The 18,276-nt window shown below is 45.1% G+C and overlaps 1 protein-coding gene across 1 annotated transcript; it reads left to right on the top strand.

The window, feature by feature from the left end:
* Window positions 1-3,513: 3,513 nt before the first annotated feature.
* Window positions 3,514-18,211, top strand: chrnb1l (cholinergic receptor, nicotinic, beta 1 (muscle) like). The gene is made up of 11 exons (XM_049028748.1): window positions 3,514-3,782; window positions 5,060-5,193; window positions 7,408-7,452; window positions 7,697-7,806; window positions 8,111-8,219; window positions 9,219-9,366; window positions 10,289-10,474; window positions 11,610-11,833; window positions 12,533-12,708; window positions 15,387-15,525; window positions 16,003-18,211. Exons 1-11 carry the CDS (start codon window positions 3,542-3,544, stop codon window positions 16,141-16,143), a joined length of 1,653 nt encoding a protein of 550 aa, XP_048884705.1. The 5' UTR covers window positions 3,514-3,541; the 3' UTR covers window positions 16,144-18,211.
* The last annotated feature ends 65 nt before the right edge of the window (window positions 18,212-18,276 follow it).

Below are 18,276 nucleotides of genomic sequence, written 5' to 3'. Positions count from 1 at the left end.
CCGACAAAAGTCCAAATGTAAAATAACCTGGATCTTGCCCGTCGGCAGCCAGCGCTATATCGCCAGCGGACCACATGTAACTGCATCCCAGTCAGCATCACGTTATTGTTTCAACGTTGAATTACAGTTAAATGTGTTGAATTATGGTCAGTGTTAAATTATCGACGTTGAAACTGAATTGATTTTTGGTCAGATTTTCAATATTGAAAAACCGATTGTGGCAAAACCTTGATTCAATGTTGATATAAAGTGAAAGACTGAAGATCAACGTTGTTTCATCCTTTTTGTCTGATATGGAATCAGTATCATTTCAATATATATGTGCCGTCTGGGGTCCTTTTAATTTCACCTTCGATATTTTATTTGGTATGTATTGTATCTAGTTTGTGACCGTTTTAGGGATTATTTTAAATTGTTTATCCCTTTTCAAAACACATAAAGAAATAAAAATACATATCAAATAACTAAGCTCATTTAGGGAGTTGTAACGGCATATAGGCTGATATTTAAAATTAAGCATGGGCTTACATATTAAGTGTTTTTAATTTTTCTACTGCTAATTGAAATATCTTGTGATAAACGCATCTTAATTTTTAATCTACTGACGCTTTTTCCAAGAGATGATGTCCATATGGGCAATTGTGTTTTGTACTTACTGTGATAGCAAACTTTTTCTGTTCACAGTGCAGTACTGTGCAATGCTGTATGTATGTATTTCAGGTTCACCGAGCAGCACACAGGCCTGTTACAGAAAAAATGCAGACGCGCGCTACCGACGGAACTACAGTCACGGTCCAGCTGTTTAAAACGGAATTAACTGAGCATTTTTTCGTCCTCTTTAAGGATTTAAAGCTTACTGTTAGCAAATAAATAGCAGCCAGGTCACCAGTTTTTGTCAGCTGGCAGGAGAGAGATTTTGTATTCGAGTCCACACACACATTTAGCTGTATATAACAGTTTTATTACCTTGTAAATAGTCTGTAGGGTTTGCAAACTACGCCAGCGCTTTTGATGCAGCTTAGGTTTATAATGGAATAATATAGATTTGCAGTAGCATTTCGTGCATGAGTGTGAGAGTCTGAAAGTGTGAATGTCACGGAAGATGCGTGATAGTTGGCAGCCCTGTAGTAGGCCTACGATATAACCTGAAATAAAGTGTTATGTACGCATGGCTTTGACATCTGGTCAGTTAAACACAAGGATTAAATATGAGGATTGTTAATACAAGCATAAAATGCAAGTATTGTGAATTTTTGTGTTTTTTTTTTGTCTGCTTTAATTCATGGAATGCTTGTGTAACTATGGAACCTGGTCAATGAGATGCCAGGGGGAAGACCTTCTGTATATTTTGGGTAAATCCCTTTGGTTAATCCTGTGAATATGTGTGTTTATACACATTCACAGGATACAGGATTATATATATATATATACTCTGTGTACGTGTGTGTGACAATATCGAACGTGTCTTCAGAGCTGCACAAACACACCGCAGAATTTCAGCTTAAAAACCACTCCTGAGGATCTGACTCCTCACTCAGGCTGGCTGCTCCTTCACGCCGCGCACGCACACGCAGCCCTGACACGCACACGCAGCCCTGACACGCACACGCAGCCCCTCACACGCACACGCAGCCCCTCACACGCAGCCCCTCACACGCACACGCAGCCCTGACACGCACACGCAGCCCTGACACGCACACGCAGCCCCTGACACGCACACGCAGCCCTGACACGCACACGCAGCCCCTCACACGCACACGCAGCCCCTGACACGCACACGCAGCCCCTCACACGCACACGCAGCCCTGACACGCACACGCAGCCCCTCACACGCACACGCAGCCCCTCACACGCAGCCCCTCACACGCACACGCAGCCCCTCACACGCACACGCAGCCCCTCACACGCACACGCAGCCCTGACACGCACACGCAGCCCCTCACACGCACACGCAGCCCCTCACACGCAGCCCCTCACACGCACACGCAGCCCCTCACACGCAGCCCCTCACACGCAGCCCTGACACGCACACGCAGCCCTGACACGCACACGCAGCCCCTCACACGCACACGCAGCCCTGACACGCACACGCAGCCCCTCACACGCACACGCAGCCCCTCACACGCAGCCCCTCACACGCACACGCAGCCCCTCACACGGAGCCCCTCACACGCACACGCAGCCCCTCACACGCAGCCCCTCACACGCAGCCCCTCACACGCACACGCAGCCCCTCACACGCAGCCCCTCACACGCAGCCCTGACACGCACACGCAGCCCTGACACGCACACGCAGCCCCTGACACGCACACGCAGCCCCTGACACCTGTCTCGTTCAGCTTCACTTTAATAAAGATCTGGGGGCAGAGGAGAGCAGCTGGCAGCTCTTCACGTGTTGCTCCCGGTGCCACCCCTGTGCTGTTACGGACCGCTTGCCCTTTTATCGGTCGCCTGCCACTCCTATATTTATCCACTCGGCAGGCCCTGCAAGTGGACAGCGCGGCGCGGGCCTGTGTCATCGCTCAGCTGGCCGTTCCGGGGGGCATGAGCGAGAATCAGGCCTGTTTCAGATTCTTGCTGCATTTCGGGGTATTTATAATGGGTCTTTCTGCCTCTCTAGTTAGACTCCATCGCCCACCACACAATTGGGCCGCCAAGCCTCCCCAGTAATGGCTCCTGTTTCTCCCTGCTTCTCTGAAGCCTAACTGTTAGAAGTAGAGGAAATGGGGGATGGACAGTGAGCACATTCTTTTTTATTTAATCAGCTGAAATGAATGTGTTCCCACCTTGCCGAAGACTGGCAGAGACAGGGGATAATGTGGGCTGAGATATAATTTATATCATGCTTATATTGGGAACAGGATGCAATGAGCGGCTTCAAGTCATGTTTACAGAGCTGGTGATCCCTTTTCCCCCTTTTTTAATGCCATTAGTACTTTTTCCAGTTTTCTAGCTAAGATCAAATTTCACAAAAGATCGGCAAGGGGAGAATCATTTTCTCTTGTATGTTTTTTAAGCCCACTGATTCAGGATGACCTAGCCGCTGAAATGCTTCTATTACTCTGTCGCCTCCATGTATTAGATGTCAATGGGGCATGTCTCCTTATCCTAATCATAATAGGCCTTGTTTCCATTCATTGTCTGGCCTGGAAATGCCTGTTGTGCTGTGGAGACGCAGAGACAAACACTGACCAGGACGGATGCAGGAGACGGAGATAAGATGTCGATGGCATTTCGATACACATGAAAGCTGATCGACATAACCTAGACGGCCTGCTTTGTCAAGGTCTCTACTGGAGTTTCCCCCCTCCTCTAGGGTACTGGTCATCTGAACCACTCTCCCTTTGTTGTCCCAAAAATATCACCCATTGTCATGCACCCATAGCCCTTGCTGCCCCCCCAGTCCTTATACACGTATCCCCTCCCTCTCCAGTGCAAACACCAACAGGTGCCTGCTGGAGACTCAGAAGATGAAACGCATTCCATCCAGCTGTCACTCACAGCACGCGGCCAATCAGGAGGGGACGTTTTGGAATACAGGATGCCCATACAATACATACATGAACGAAGGAGGGCCTTCTCCATTTCGTTTTGGGTAAAAGGTTGGAATAGCTGCACAAAGACCAAAGCCAACCAGTGGAAGAGCCTAGATAGAGCTGACAGCTGGGACGTGACCACATGCACGGCCCCTTTTGGATGCCTTCTGCCTGCCCCAATGATGAGAGAGATGGTGACCGTTCTCCTGTGGACTGTATGGAGCTACTGTCTGCTCAGTCTTTCAGGTAGGATAGTCTGCCAGACCACTGCGTATGTATGTTTGAAAGAGAAAGTAGAGACAATGTGTAGAGAAGCTGTGTCAGGTCAGGAGAGCCACGTGAGGCGTACAATGCAGTTACTCATAAGCAGAGAGACAATGACTGATTCGATAACCACTAGTAAGGAATTTTCAACAAGCCTAACGTGCATCACGATCATCGAAACAGAGTTAGGAGGACGTGACTGTGTTCAGGAAATCTCTTTCGAAACCAGAAATCTCTGATCAGAGGTGTCACAAGAGGACTTGAAGGTTAAATGCAAGTTTGGGATGGTGGAGCTTGTGACCCTGCAGTCATGTTGTCCAACCACAATCCCACCCCTGGGACTGTGTTTCCTTGTGCTTGGGTACTGGGAACAGTGGAAGTCAGAATTGGGTCATGATGCATGGTGTCCTCTGGAAAAAAAAGAGGTAAACTGTGGGGAAAACCTATAACAGCGATGATGTCTCAGTGATGGGGGGCGGGGGGGGTTTGGGGGGGGAGATTTAGGGCCTTAAGAAAATGAGCTGATGGAAAATTGGAAGAGAAGTAGAACTAGGAGGAATGAGGAGACGTGAAAGGCCTGGTTAAACATTCATTCATTCTTCCATGTCTCTCTAACCATTGATGTTGTATTTTATTTCCCGCTAAATACATCAGGCTGCACTGTTCAGCTTTTTCACGTCCCATCAATCATCATTGCATTAGGGACTTTGCTCCAGGACGCAGTCGGCAGTCGGCGTCGTGCCTCTTCAATGCAGAAAAGGCTTTATTCTGCTCCATGTCATGTTTAGGAAGTTTTTTTTACCCATTCGACTTGATTCTGGGAGATTTCCGTTCTGCATTTTCACATTATGTGTTTCGCTGTCCTTTAATTACATGCCACACAGCTTTCCAAGTACGAGTGATGAAGCAGCTACGGGTCTGCAGTCTAGTCAGATTTTTTGATTCCTTTCCATTCTACTGGCCTCTAGATATTATTCCTGCTAAAACAAAACATGTAATCAGTAAATAATTGAAAATGATGAACGCTGAAACAAATTCTAGTAACTTGATGAGTTATAAAGCTGTTGACGTTCACTATATTCCGATGCCAATACTGAGGTGTATGAACTGTTGTTTTCAGATACAGATTCAGAAACACATACCATTAGCTAAAGTCTTCATTTGGTTCTATTTCTTACGGGTACTATAATGTTCTTACTTATCCCATAACTCCCTGCACACTCGTGATGGCCTCTTCACACCCTTGCTTTGCTCTCTAGCTGCTTCAGAAACAGAGAAGCTCTTACTGCGGAAGATCTTCAAGGACTACAACCTGAAGGTGCGGCCTGCACGGCACTGGGAGGAGAAGGTGATGGTGAGAGTGGGAATGACTCTCTCGCAGCTCATCAGCCTGGTACGACTCTGGCAGACTCTAATCATTCTGCTGTTCACAAACACGCCCTCGTTATTTCGTTGGTACGGGACACATGCAGCCGCTGGCAAAATCTCAGTGGTGGCTGTCCGTAATTATGTTCGTGCGGTCGCAGAAGCAGATAAGACTCCCGTAATCCTTTCAAATGCACAAATCATATTTTATATGACAAAATGAGAGGGTGTGGGATACGCTTTGGAAGCCGGACAGCTTTACAGGGAGCCATTTTAACCAAGTGTTTGGGGAGCCAGAGCTAGACGGTGAACTGCTTTTGTTGTTGTTGTCTGCATAGAATAGGGAAAATCTTCTGGAGACATAGGCCTAATGATTTTGGAGTGACGTATAAAGTGTATAAAGACACGTTACTGATATGCCGCTAGGTGACCTGACAGATGAAATGCTTCGGTTAAGCAGCACCTAGCTGAAGCTGGCCGAAATTGGCATGACCTTTGAAAGGCTTCAAGTCCCACGGCAAGGTTAACAAACATGCTGCATACGGTAATTGCTATTGAATGTTATTTACATTCTTTACTGAAAATATTGAAAAATGTTCTCTGACAATTACCCACCATCATCGATCCGATTGGATACAAGGACTTGTCATTGTAAAAGTTTAAGGCTTGTGCAGAGGCAAGAATTTGAAAGGTTTTATAAACAAAGTTTATTTTTGTTTTGCACTTATTAATACTGTGCATAAACTAGGATTTAACACACTGAGTTATGTATAAAGAATTACCCTATGGTTAACTATTGTTGAGTGATGTTTGCTTACCTTAGGTACATGAAATATTATATTATTTTTCAGTTTTCAGTGTTCATTTTTGGAACTGATGGCATAAGAAAAAAATATACCTTAATTCATTCATTAAATAATTAAATATACCAATGAAATACTTCTATGCATAATTGCTTTCATCAACTGGAAATCCAGTCCAAGTGCCTAGGATTGTATTATATCGTAATCCATGCATATGCATGAGAATTTTAGCGGGAAAACCTCCTGTGGGTGACCCCCCCCCCCCCCCCCTAAAAAAAGCAGCCTTTCCTCTCTGACACGCTCAGGGAGCCTTTACCCCAACAGAGAGTTTCTGCCCTCAGGCTGTCCATGAAATAAATGATGGCTAATATACTAAAAGGCCCCCAATATCTGCCACTTTATGTTATCCTTCACTTTTTCATTTTACATTTTCCAGATTGCTGCCTTAAATAGGTAAGACAATTACTAATATAGCTAATTAATAATTTTGTTAGTATTTTTTACAGTTTTATTTTTATTGTCATTTTTCTTATAATATGTATGTTTTTTATACGATTTATTTTGTATTGCGTATTTTCTTCTCAGCACGAACCACGGAGCAGGTGAAAAGAGCATTTCACTACACACATGTACGAGTGTTTTTTTAGTCCATGTGCCAGATAAAATTTGAAAACAATGAACTGTGTGGAGTCCAGAAGAGGCTCAGCTCAAACACCGATAAGAAATCATTAGTTAATGAACCTGACTTACAACGGTGCAGCATCTCATGTGGTGAGATAAAGTGCTAAAAATGATAGGACTACTGCTTTGGCCGAGTCTTCAGTAGATGAAGCAGCCCGAACCATGAGAAGTTGTTGGTCCTGACTAAATCATTTTTCTAAATGAAGATATTCAGTCAGGAAAAGTAAAGCTGTTGTTTCACTCAGAAAGAGATCTTAAGAGCAGAACAAATGGAGAACTTCATTAGTGTCTCCTAAGTTCTTCGAGGTCCAGCTTTCCTGTGTTTATGTATACTACAAAGCAAATGGCCTTTGCTGACAGAACTACGTATAGTTGCCAAGTTCAGAAAGTGCCCCCCTCCCCAGTAATTCTCCTGGTCTTTGAGTTATGTGCCCCCCACAAACAAAATTCCCCTTTGCATAAAATGCCTTCCTCTGTGGCATGTGTCCCTCACCTTTTCTCTCCAGTGGAGTCCAGCCTTTCAGCAGTAGCTCCCAGGAGGTTAAGCTTGGCTGCGTGCTCTTCGAAGAACCTGTTCATTTAGGGTAGCTTCCCCACATCGGCTGCCAGAGTTTCGCCATGTGTGCCATGTGACAATATGCAGTCACACAGAATTAGGTGACAGTAGCTGCTTCAGGTGCAGTTAATTATGTGGTTAGCTGAGGGAAATGTCACGCCCAAGGACGTCATCTTCATTTTGCTTCCCGCCTTGTCCACAGAATGAGAAGAATGAGGAGATGACGACCAATGTGTTTATGAATCTGGTGAGCACATTTATCTTCAACACACACTGTATCTTCTTTGGAATTGCCTTGTCACTTCCTCTAACAGAATTTACTTCATTTTTACCCCCCCATATCCTCCATTCCAGTTTTCTCGAATGCTGATAAAATTCAAATATGCCTGCCTACAACTACATTATACTGGGAACATGAGGGAGCGGGGGTTATTGGTTACAAGACAGACGGGAACCAACCTCCAATTGCCTCATTTGTACTCCCTATCCAGGCCTGGAAGGATTACAGACTTTCCTGGAATCCTGAGGAATATGACAACATTCAGGTTCTGAGAATCCCTCCAAACAATGTGTGGCGTCCAGACATCTACCTCATCAACAAGTAAGTTTGTCTTATTAACAGCTGTAGGGCAACACCAAGCAAGTCATTGCTAGTAACTTCTGTCAATTTCTTGTCAGTTGCTCAGCTTCTGTGAGTAGTTGTGAATATTCAGCCCATGCTCGTCTCCTGAAACTGAATGTTCATATCGACACGTCTACAACACAAGACTGACGTGTCCACACTCTCGTCTTATCTCATGGTTTTCCTGGCTTGTTTTATTGATCCAAACAAAACTGACAAACATCAATATGAGCCAGGCAGCATTACCATCTTTATTTGATAGTAATCATTATTTATCCTGCAGCAATGACGGTCACTTTGATGTGGCCCTCTATGTCAATGTGCTGGTGTACAGTGACGGCACGGTGACCTGGCTCCCCCCGGCCATCTACCGCAGCACCTGCTCTATAGAGGTACCTGGGGCTCCCCATGTGCCCCCCCATTCCAAATTTCCCTACTGTGGCCTCTCAGTTTTGAGAGTATCACACCTTCACTTCTATGCATTTGTCCTTCTCTATGGCTTTTGTAATGACTCGGACTTGTAGTGCGACCTGGTCATAGCAGCACACATATTTCAGGAGAATTTATAGAAAAAATTAAAATTGACAAACCTTTATAAAAATAATTTCATATAAACCTTTCCATATTAGCTGGAATAAAACCGCTGTATTCTTAATTCTTTATATTGTGTACGTAAATGCTTAATATGATAGATTCTTACAGCAATAGATTACAAATCTATACAGGCGGTCCCCAGGTTACGAAAGAGATCCATTCCCCGAGTCCGATTTTAAGTTGAATTTGTAGGTAAGACATAAAAATAATAATACACTGCATAATAATAATAATAATAATAATAATAATAATAATAGTAGTAGTAATTACATATGATACTGTATGTAAACCCTGTATGTATGAGCATCACAAAGTAGTACACATATGCAAATTATTGTATTTAACCCAATTTTTTATATAAAATAGGCATTATGACACAAGTACTAGTTTTCCGTAAGTCAGACGTTCTTAACCTGGGGACTGCCTGTAGTTGATTGCTCATCGGGATGTATAGGAACATAACTCCCCCCAGTACTACACTGGTTCAGGGCCGTCTTTGCCTAGAAGGCCCAAGGAGATGCAGAATTGTCCTTTGTTTTAATTGGACATGTCAGGGCTCCCCTCCCGCCTGACTCTCTGCTTCTACAGCAGAGTGACAAGAAACAGGTGGGGGACAGCACACATATAGTAGCTGGTCTTCTTTCCTTGAAAGATAGCATGGACATCATGTGTTAAGACCCTTTTATAAAAACAAATGCAGTAACACTCCTGTAACATAATACATTGAATTGATAGCAGCAACAGCCAGCTGCTACTGTGACTGCAGACTGCTGTAAAAGTCACCCTCTATTTTCCAGGTGGCGTACTTCCCCTTTGACTGGCAGAATTGCTCCATGGTTTTCCGGTCATATACCTATGACTCTTCTGAGGTGGATCTTCAGTATGCTGTGGATGAGAATGGCCAGGAGATTCATGAAATTATAATCGATGAGAATGCCTTTACTGGTCAGTACATTGAAAATCACCATCTTCACCATTGCCCTCTCTGTGTTTTCCTGACTTCTTCGTATGTGCTTTTGGTTTATAGGGTTCAATGACTTAAATGTGGATATTCCACCAAAAATACGTGCATATTGCTATGGCGAGGCATGGTGGAAGGACAGTCCACAGTGCGGTTTACTCACAAAAGGGGATTTTATTAACAGAACTCACAGAACCTGAAAGCAAAAGGGATCACGAGGGGTCTAAGCAAAAGAGCGGGAAGGTAGAACGAGAATCAACAAAGACTCAAGTAAACAAGGAAATGCTGAGGGGACACAGATTCAGAACAGGGTACTAATCAGAGAACATCCAACAGCATCACATACAGGAAACAAAGGCACTGGCTAGTAACAAGCAACCACATATAAACTCCACACTGAGGATGGAGAAGAAACAAGTGTTGACAATTAACCAAACACTAAAAAGTAGGGGCAACAAGGCACAGGTGCGGGTCATTAACAACTCAAACTCTAGGACCACGCCTAACAGGTTCAGATGTGGGTCATAATCATGAAGGACCCAAACACTAAGAAAGGGGAGACCAGCAGCACTTGCTGGCCAGGCAGGGAAACGACAGGGCAAGGACTGATCCGGGCACATATATAATCTTATATTGAGATTATCAGACATTATTTTGTTTCTTAGCAGAATCTCTATTCAAAAACATCCATATAACTTACTCATTTGCATGCTGTCTATTTACATGCAGGCATTTTGGAGAGGTATTTCAGGGTAATTACACCTGACAAGAGTGGACCCCATGTAAATTAATCATGTAGACCTTTTGGTTATGAACTGTGCTCCTTCACCACTTTCTGCCCAATGAAACATCACAAATTACGCATTTGGAGACCTAATGACGTGTTGGTTGCTGTGATCCTATCAGAGAACGGGGAATGGCAGATCTGTCACAAGCCGTCCAGGAAGAATGTCCGGGAGGATCTGTATGAGGACATCACCTTCTACCTTATTATCGAAAGGAAGCCGCTCTTCTACATCGTGAACATTATTGTGCCCTGCATTCTTACCAGCGTTTTGGCCATCTTTGTCTTCTATCTCCCTCCCGATGCAGGTGAAAGCAGATCTCCTGGTTCTGGACTTTACTGAGCCAGAATGGTGTATTCTGGTGTCCAAATCATATCTCACTGCTCACAGTCATGTCTAATGGGTGACCTTGGATGAGACTCTTGCTTATCAAGGCATATTATTCCCTGGGAAAATAAATGTCAGTATTTTAAACAATAGCTCCTTTATTCATGAGAATATTATTTATTCATTGAATACTAGAAGTGCAATATGACAGACTAGCTAAGATATCATAATATTTTCAACCAGCTCAATACTCTGAGCATGGTGCTGCAATTGTTGCATAGATTGGATGCTGGTGGTCAGTGCTTGGTGAGATGGACTGGGTGCAAGTGAGGCCATGGTTCTCAGCAGCTCTTCATGACACCACAGTTGCGTTATCCACATGGGCAGAGAGTTACTCAGCTGGATATGGTGTCAGCAGCGATGTTAAGCATCTCCACTGTGTTGGCCATGCCTGTTTGAGGACGCTTGTGATACACCATTAGGGATGTGGGTAGCTCAGGCTTTAAACCTTTGTGCAAAGCTCTCTAAGACGTCACTATTTGAGCCAAAGTAAGTAAACTTTTAGCTCTAAATCAAAAGTGTGAAATAAGTTTCTTATGAAAAAAATCTTGTAATGAGAATCGTCCAGGAAGGGATGAAAGGCAAAGGATCTGGTGAAGACACCTTCTAGAGCAGGGGTTGGGAACCTGATCCATGGGGAGCCGGTATGGGTGCAGATTTTTGGGATGACCTTTCAGTCAGCCAATAATAACGTAGTGGTTCTCAACCTGCACCCACATCGGCTCTACATGGATCAGGTTCCCTACCCCTGTTCAAGAGTGAGAGGAAACCGAACGATGGAAACTGGTGTGTAGTTCTGAGAAGAGTCACATTCCGTTTAAGTTTTTAGGTGAGACTCATGCTCGCTAAAAACCTTTGGGGGAGTCAGCAGATATGGAGAATTTAGAGGATAGAAGAAAAAAAAGAAAAGGGGGTTCAAGGAAGGTACAGATGGAGAGGACACATGGTGGGAAGAGGGATGAGAAATATGGGTGGGAGGTTTCAGTGAGAAGATATTTTGTGTGATGTGTGTAGAGTGTATATGTATTCATGTATATCTATGTCTGTTGTACTAGGGGAGAAGATGACCCTGTCCATATCTGTCCTCATCGCTCTAACCGTCTTCATGCTCCTGCTGGCCGACAAGGTCCCTGAAACCTCTCTAGGCATCCCTATCATCGTCAATTATGTCATGTTCACCATGATCCTGGTCACCTTCTCGGTCATCCTCAGCGTGGTGGTGCTGAACCTCCACCACCGCTCGCCCAGCACTCACCACATGCCGCTGTGGGTGCGTAAGGTGGGTGCTCCTTCTCAGCCAGCCTCTGCTCTTTGACAGACGCTCACACCTGTCATGCTGGGCTCCTGGAGTAGCTCATACAGCAGTATTTTTTTCACCTCCAGGAACCACAAATCCCCCCCTATATGACCAGTTGAAGTATCCTTGCACAGTAATGAGCATGTATAATAAGCATAACGTGTATGTTTGGTGTGACAGTTCACTGGGTAGCAATGTGGCCTCATACGGACAGGATTTGATTCCGGCCTCTAGTCCGGGGGGTGGAGTTTGCATGCCCCCCCCATGTTTGTGAGGTTTTCTCTGGGTACTCCATTTCCCTCCTGTTTGCCCTTGGAATTCAACACCTGTAGCATGTGTGTCCTATGACAGAATGGTCTATAGAAGCCGATAATGTAATAATGTTTCCATACTTAATGCATTAATAGTCGATAATGTAATAAATGGTCCATACCATAATACCGTTAAATTAAAACATAATAACGTTATTGACCGGTTATTACATTATTAACAGAAAAATGTTAACATTATTGGCGTGTTATTACATTATTGGCTGCTACAGCCCTTATCCAGTATTGTTTGGTTCCACAACCCATTACTGGTTATTCAGAATGGGAAATCGATGAATTTTTGCGAAACTATTTGATGTGCTATTCTTGGACGTCACCCTATAAGCTGTCAATGCTTTAACTACCAACCCAGGTGTTCATCCAGTTCCTGCCCCCATACCTGGGGATGAAGCGGCCCCATGCAGAGGAGTCCCCTGAGGAGGAGTGCAGGCAAGACACGCCCCTGTCCTGCCTGGATAGCCGGAGGCCCGGTGGCGAGTACTTTGCCCGAAACATCAACCCAGAGCTCGTGCGCCCATGGAGAAGGAGGTAATGCCAACGCTGGTCGTGGCACTCATCACAACCATCGCCAGGTGACAGAGCTACACACTACTTCACGATACAGTGATCCCCCGTTATCCATGGATGATACATTCCAAGACCTACCATGGATGGTCGAAACCACAGATAATAGGGGTCTGCCAGTTCCATGAACAGCATGAATGTCATGTACATACATATGGAAAAGTTTAATTGATAGTAAGGGCTGGTTTATACTCTATGCATGCGATGTGTACATTTACTGTTGCTCCACAAGCGGTGCTGCTCATACTTGCACACGGTAGCTTATGTTAATCCGGAGGTCATGTCCACCAGGGGGCAGTGTGAGAAAACGCTCTTGGTCATCTCCTTCGTTTCCAGTTAGCATCAGATGACCTTAGTATGTGGGCTGGAGTGTAGCGAAGCAGAGGCTCAGACAGATAATGAGGGGCTAACGCATGAGTGTCATTTTATGTTTGATTCTTGAAGAAACTGGCAGAAATCATAGAGGAGAGGAGTGAGCAGATTTTTTAGTGCGTGTAAGTAAATGAGCAACAGAATTCTGCACATACTGTGATCTATTCATGTTTTGTTGTAGGGAAGCCATAAAATAATGCATTACAATAGTCCAAACGGGTAGTGATGAAAGCAAGAATTAGTGTTTCAGTGTCTTTCACACTGAGGAAAGGGTGCAGACTAGCAATGTTACGGAGATGAAAAGAATGCTGTCTGTACTACTGAGCTGCTGTGTGTTTGGAAGGAAAGAAGCTGATTGCAGGGGACGTAACGAACAGGATCAAACACGAAAACACAGAGACGCCGCTGAGAAGCGGCAGCCAAATCGCACACAGCGTACTCTCACGCGGAACTGGAAATGCGAATGATCTTTTTATTGGAATGTCCTCTTTACTGTCCAACACTTATCAGAGGAATGAGCAAACATGCTTCTCAGTAGCTGGCTGGTGAGGAGGCCCCATTTTTTTTTATCTGCCCGGGGGGGGGGGGGGGGGGGGGGGCTATGACACACACTACTGACAGTTTTATTTGCTGCCCCCTAATCCGTGGTGCCAGGGGGCTTCCCCTCCCACGGTGCGTGTGTGAATGCGGCCCCACCGTCTCCACCGCAGGCATGTTCGGGTGGGGGCAACCCCGCCAGCACAGTCCAAGGGCGTCCCTTTCAGCGTGCCGTACTCCAGCATGCTTCTCACAGTCGCCAACCTTTAAGCCTTTGTTTTGATTGGGTGTTAGAGAGTAAGCCGGCGCCTGGCAGGTGACTCCAGTGTTGCCCTGACGACAGATACAACTGGGGCTGTGCTTCAGATTAAGCACCACGGACGAGTCCTCTTGTCAGGAATCGTGTTCCCTTCCCTGGCGTGTGTCTCACAACACACAGCCGTCACAGTGCTCAGTCGTGAAAGGAGACAGTCACGGTCCCCTCCCAGCTACATCACCTCCCACCCTCCTTGTCGGCATGGAGGCCCCGGGTTCCTGCTGGCATTAGCCTGTCCAAGCAAACATGCAGATAAAAACTAGCTGTCGATTTTATTCCCGCTTTGAATTGTTCACTTTGATCTTCCCTGCAGACACATCTATATGGTTGGGGGGGGGGGGGGGGGCGGTCCGGCCAGATATGCTAATTCTTTTGTTTATTTTGCTTGCACCTGTGCCACATTCCTGGTGTTTGTCTGTGTGTGCTTTGTTGTTTAACCACTAACTTAACACCACAGACCTGCTTTCTTGTGCAGTATTTGTTTTCTTTATTCGTCTTGCTGAAATATTGCATTTGCTTCCCCTGAAGGCCTTTTGTCATCCTTCCTGAAATAAGTCCGTATAAAGCTCCGGCTTGTCAGAAATCCCTGTGTTATATTTTTCTGCCTCTTTTCTACATCAGCTTGCAACAAGCAGGGCTCCCCTGTGGAGTCCCGGGATGGCCAGACAGCTCCTATTTGTCTGATTTAACAGTACAGAAGCATGGTCATGCAGAGGACAATGGGGTTATGGGGGGGATACGGACTGCAGAAGGCTTTGTATAAATGCAGAGAGAGTGAGTGGGCTGGGAATCTGCAGCTAACTCTGAAATGTTTGGTAGAAGCAAGATGTTACTGTAACAAGTGCAGAGAAAATATAAAGGACTTCTTAAACATACAATAGGGAATCTGCAGCTAACGCCACTTGGACCTCATATAATACATGGATACATAGGCTGAGGCATGTTGGTTTTACACTGTGTTGCCTGAAATCATCCCAGTGCCATGATACCTTCTTCCCAAGACAACGCAGCCGTACCAATGTGTCCCCTGCCAGTCCCGTCCAGGGTGTCCCTTGCCTGACCTATCTAGGGTGTCCCCTGTCTGTCCCAATCAGGGTGTCCTCTGCCTTTTCCCAAAGCTTCCTCCCCTATATGGGATGGATAGGCTTCTTATACTATGAATAAGAAATACCGTAAAGATGGATGGATATTTACAAGACGTCTTGCTGTGTGTGAGGATTTTCATGATTTATTGCACCTTTTCACAGTAAAGTCGTGCTTCATGTGACAGTTTTCAAAGGCATTTTTCCTCTCTGCCTGTGGCTCTTGTGAATGTCCTTGCAAGTGGCTGTTTTGGAAACGGTCCGGCTGCAGGTCTTATGGCAGTATTAAGTACCTCACTCAGGGCTCGTGCATATGTGTCTGCATGTGTCCCCAGGGGCGACAATACAGTCCAGCTGCAGAGATACTTTGACAGTGATAACTACTGCCTGATCCTGCCCCCTGATCTCAAGTCAGCCATTGCTGCTGTCACCTACATGGCCGAACAACTAAAGAGGCAGGACACTGATGAAACAGTAGGTCCCCTTTACCTGCTCTGAAGAACCAGCCTCTCATCTGGCCCTAACCCTAACCCCCCCACTGTACATTGTACTCCGCTCTTACTATCTCCCCCTTATTACTCTCCTAACCCCTCCCCCCCCTCCCCCATCTCCTTCGTAGTATGTTAAGCAGTTGGTACAATATCTAACAACATAACTGAAATGTAGAGGGTATAACCATGTCACTGCAAACAGTGGATATGTAGATGACTCTGAAGGTCCATATGTATGTTTCCTTTGTACTGTACATGTGTAGTTAATAACTCAGGTGCGGTGGGAATTTATTCCTAAGCAAACTAATAACTATGTTCTGAATATTCAGAACGCCATGCCTCATGTTATGCATGGTGATGCCATGGGAACCATGCCATGTGTGTTTCCCAGCATGCCCCACTGTCACTTCCATATATCTGTCGGGAACGCTCCACTGAAGCTTCAGAAATGTGTCCACAGCTGAAAGGAGACTGGCAGTATATCGCCATCGTGGTGGACCGGCTTTTCCTCTGGCTCTTTGTCGTTATCACCACCCTGGGAACCTTGACCATGTTCCTGGATGCCAGCTTCAACTACACCCCCGATCAGCCTTTCGCCTGAGACCATTCCCATAATCTGGACCCCTGGATCCTAGACTGCCAGTGTCATTTTCACCTATGGAGAAGAGAGAACTACACTTCCCATGATTCCAGTCTGGAGTGACACCAGCTTTGGTCTGTAGCTAAAAATGCATTCCAAACCACCCCATTAGCAGTTTGTAGTTTTTCAGTAAGCGTAATGGTTGTGGGCTGGCTAAGTATATATACACAATTAGCAATACATATACAAACCTCCACAACACATAGGATTCTCATTGTAGGTACTAAGGTGTAATGCAAACTATGATACAAGATAAGAATATATGGCCAATTCCAGCATTATGAATATAATTCTAATATTGGCAAACAAAATGCCTGGGATTGCTGACAGGCTTAGTGCCAATGAGTACATTTGCATATCTTTTGATGTAACCTCTTGGACTGAATACAGACAAATCTTGAAAATTCATGTTTTGATTTACATGTTGGAAATATATAGCATGTTGTCAGTGGGTGTGACATCAATGCTTGTAATTGCCCATCCACAGAATTGCAAACCAAATACACACTGATCAGCCAAAACCTTATGACCACCCTCACTTGAAATGAATAATCTTGTAAAAACAGCGCGTGGGATATATCTGCGATATATATTACACAGTAAGCTGACGTTCAATACTCTTAGCCGGCATGTTGAGTGCGGAATAAATAGGCAGAGATGAAGAGCTGACTTTGGCAAGGGCCAGATCATTATGGCCAGACGATTGGGTTAGAACATCTCTGAAAGGGCGACACCTGTGGAAGTGCTCATGGTCTGCTGTGGTGAGTATCTGCTGCAAGAGGTCCAAGGAGGGAAAACCCACGATGCACACGCAGGGCGTTGGGCGGCCAAGGCTCGTCAGTGCGGAATGTGAATGAAGGTTGTTCCGTGTGGTACAATCCAACAGAAAGTAACGACACACACAGGGCATCGAGCCTTGCTGCATATGGGACTGGGTACCTCAGGTTAGACTTGCTGGTCCAACACATCCCACAGATTCTTGACACCTACTTAGCCGATCACTTGTTGCAACAAAAAACAAGATTCATCAGACCAGGTGGGCTCTTCTTCTTCAGGTGGCCGTCGCTCCAGGGTCCAGTTCTGATGCCCGTGTGTCCACCATAGGAGCTTCCGATGATAGATGGGATTATTGTGGTCCCTCTGACAGGTCTGCAGCTATGTAGCCCCATAAGTAATAGGGCTCGTTGCCCTGTATGTCGTTACACAGTTTTCCCATTGCCGTCATCAGCTTTATCCGACATTTCTGCCACAGTAGCCCTTCTGTTGGTTTGCCTTCATTCACACCTCGCATCGATAAGTCTGAGTCGCCCAGTTATCAGTTAATGATTTTTCCCCCTCAGTAGCTACTCACCACGGCTGACTCTGATTACCCCGCAAGCCCTTGTCATTTCATTGACACTCTGACCCAGTCGTCTGGCCGTAACGATTTCGTCCTCGTCAAAGTCGCTCGTATATCTATCCCTGCTCATTTCTTCTGCACTCAGCATGTCGTGTATTGAATATAAGCTTACCTCATGATACATAACAGACCTTGACGCAGACCATTTTTACGTGGCAGTCAATGTTATTTGGATTATGTGGAGGGGGTCATAAAGTTTTGGCTTATCAGTGTGACTTTTTTCTGTCAAGTTTTTCAGGCCATGACCCCCAAGATAACAGTGCCAGGTACTTTCGATCCCCATTTAGCCAACCTGTAGTGAACAAGCAACAAATACAAAGTCCAAGGAGCGGTAAATTGAAGGGTTACCTGGAATGTAATGGAACACTAGATTTGTTATTGTCCAAAATGAAAAGTTCTGTCTGTTACATTGCGATGTATCAAAAAAATCACCCAATGCTAGAAATGTATGCTGAGCCCCAGAATTAAAGTAACAGTATGTTGTATTTTGAAGACCCCTATTTTCACTCAGAAATATACATTTTAATTTGGTACTATGGAGCATACAAACATAATAGAATAATAGAAGCAAGTGGAATTTATATTGGTAATTATTTATATAATAAATATGTAATTATAGTTTGATGAAAATGGTGTTAACGGGCGTAAATGAACTTATTTTTCCTGGTATGAATCATCGTTTACAGGCATATGCA

Source organism: Brienomyrus brachyistius, chromosome 10, assembly GCF_023856365.1.
Source record: "Brienomyrus brachyistius isolate T26 chromosome 10, BBRACH_0.4, whole genome shotgun sequence".
NCBI classification, from domain to species: domain Eukaryota; kingdom Metazoa; phylum Chordata; class Actinopteri; order Osteoglossiformes; family Mormyridae; genus Brienomyrus; species Brienomyrus brachyistius.
Note: the sequence above shows the minus strand (reverse complement) of the source record. Positions and strands in the feature narration are given on the sequence as shown.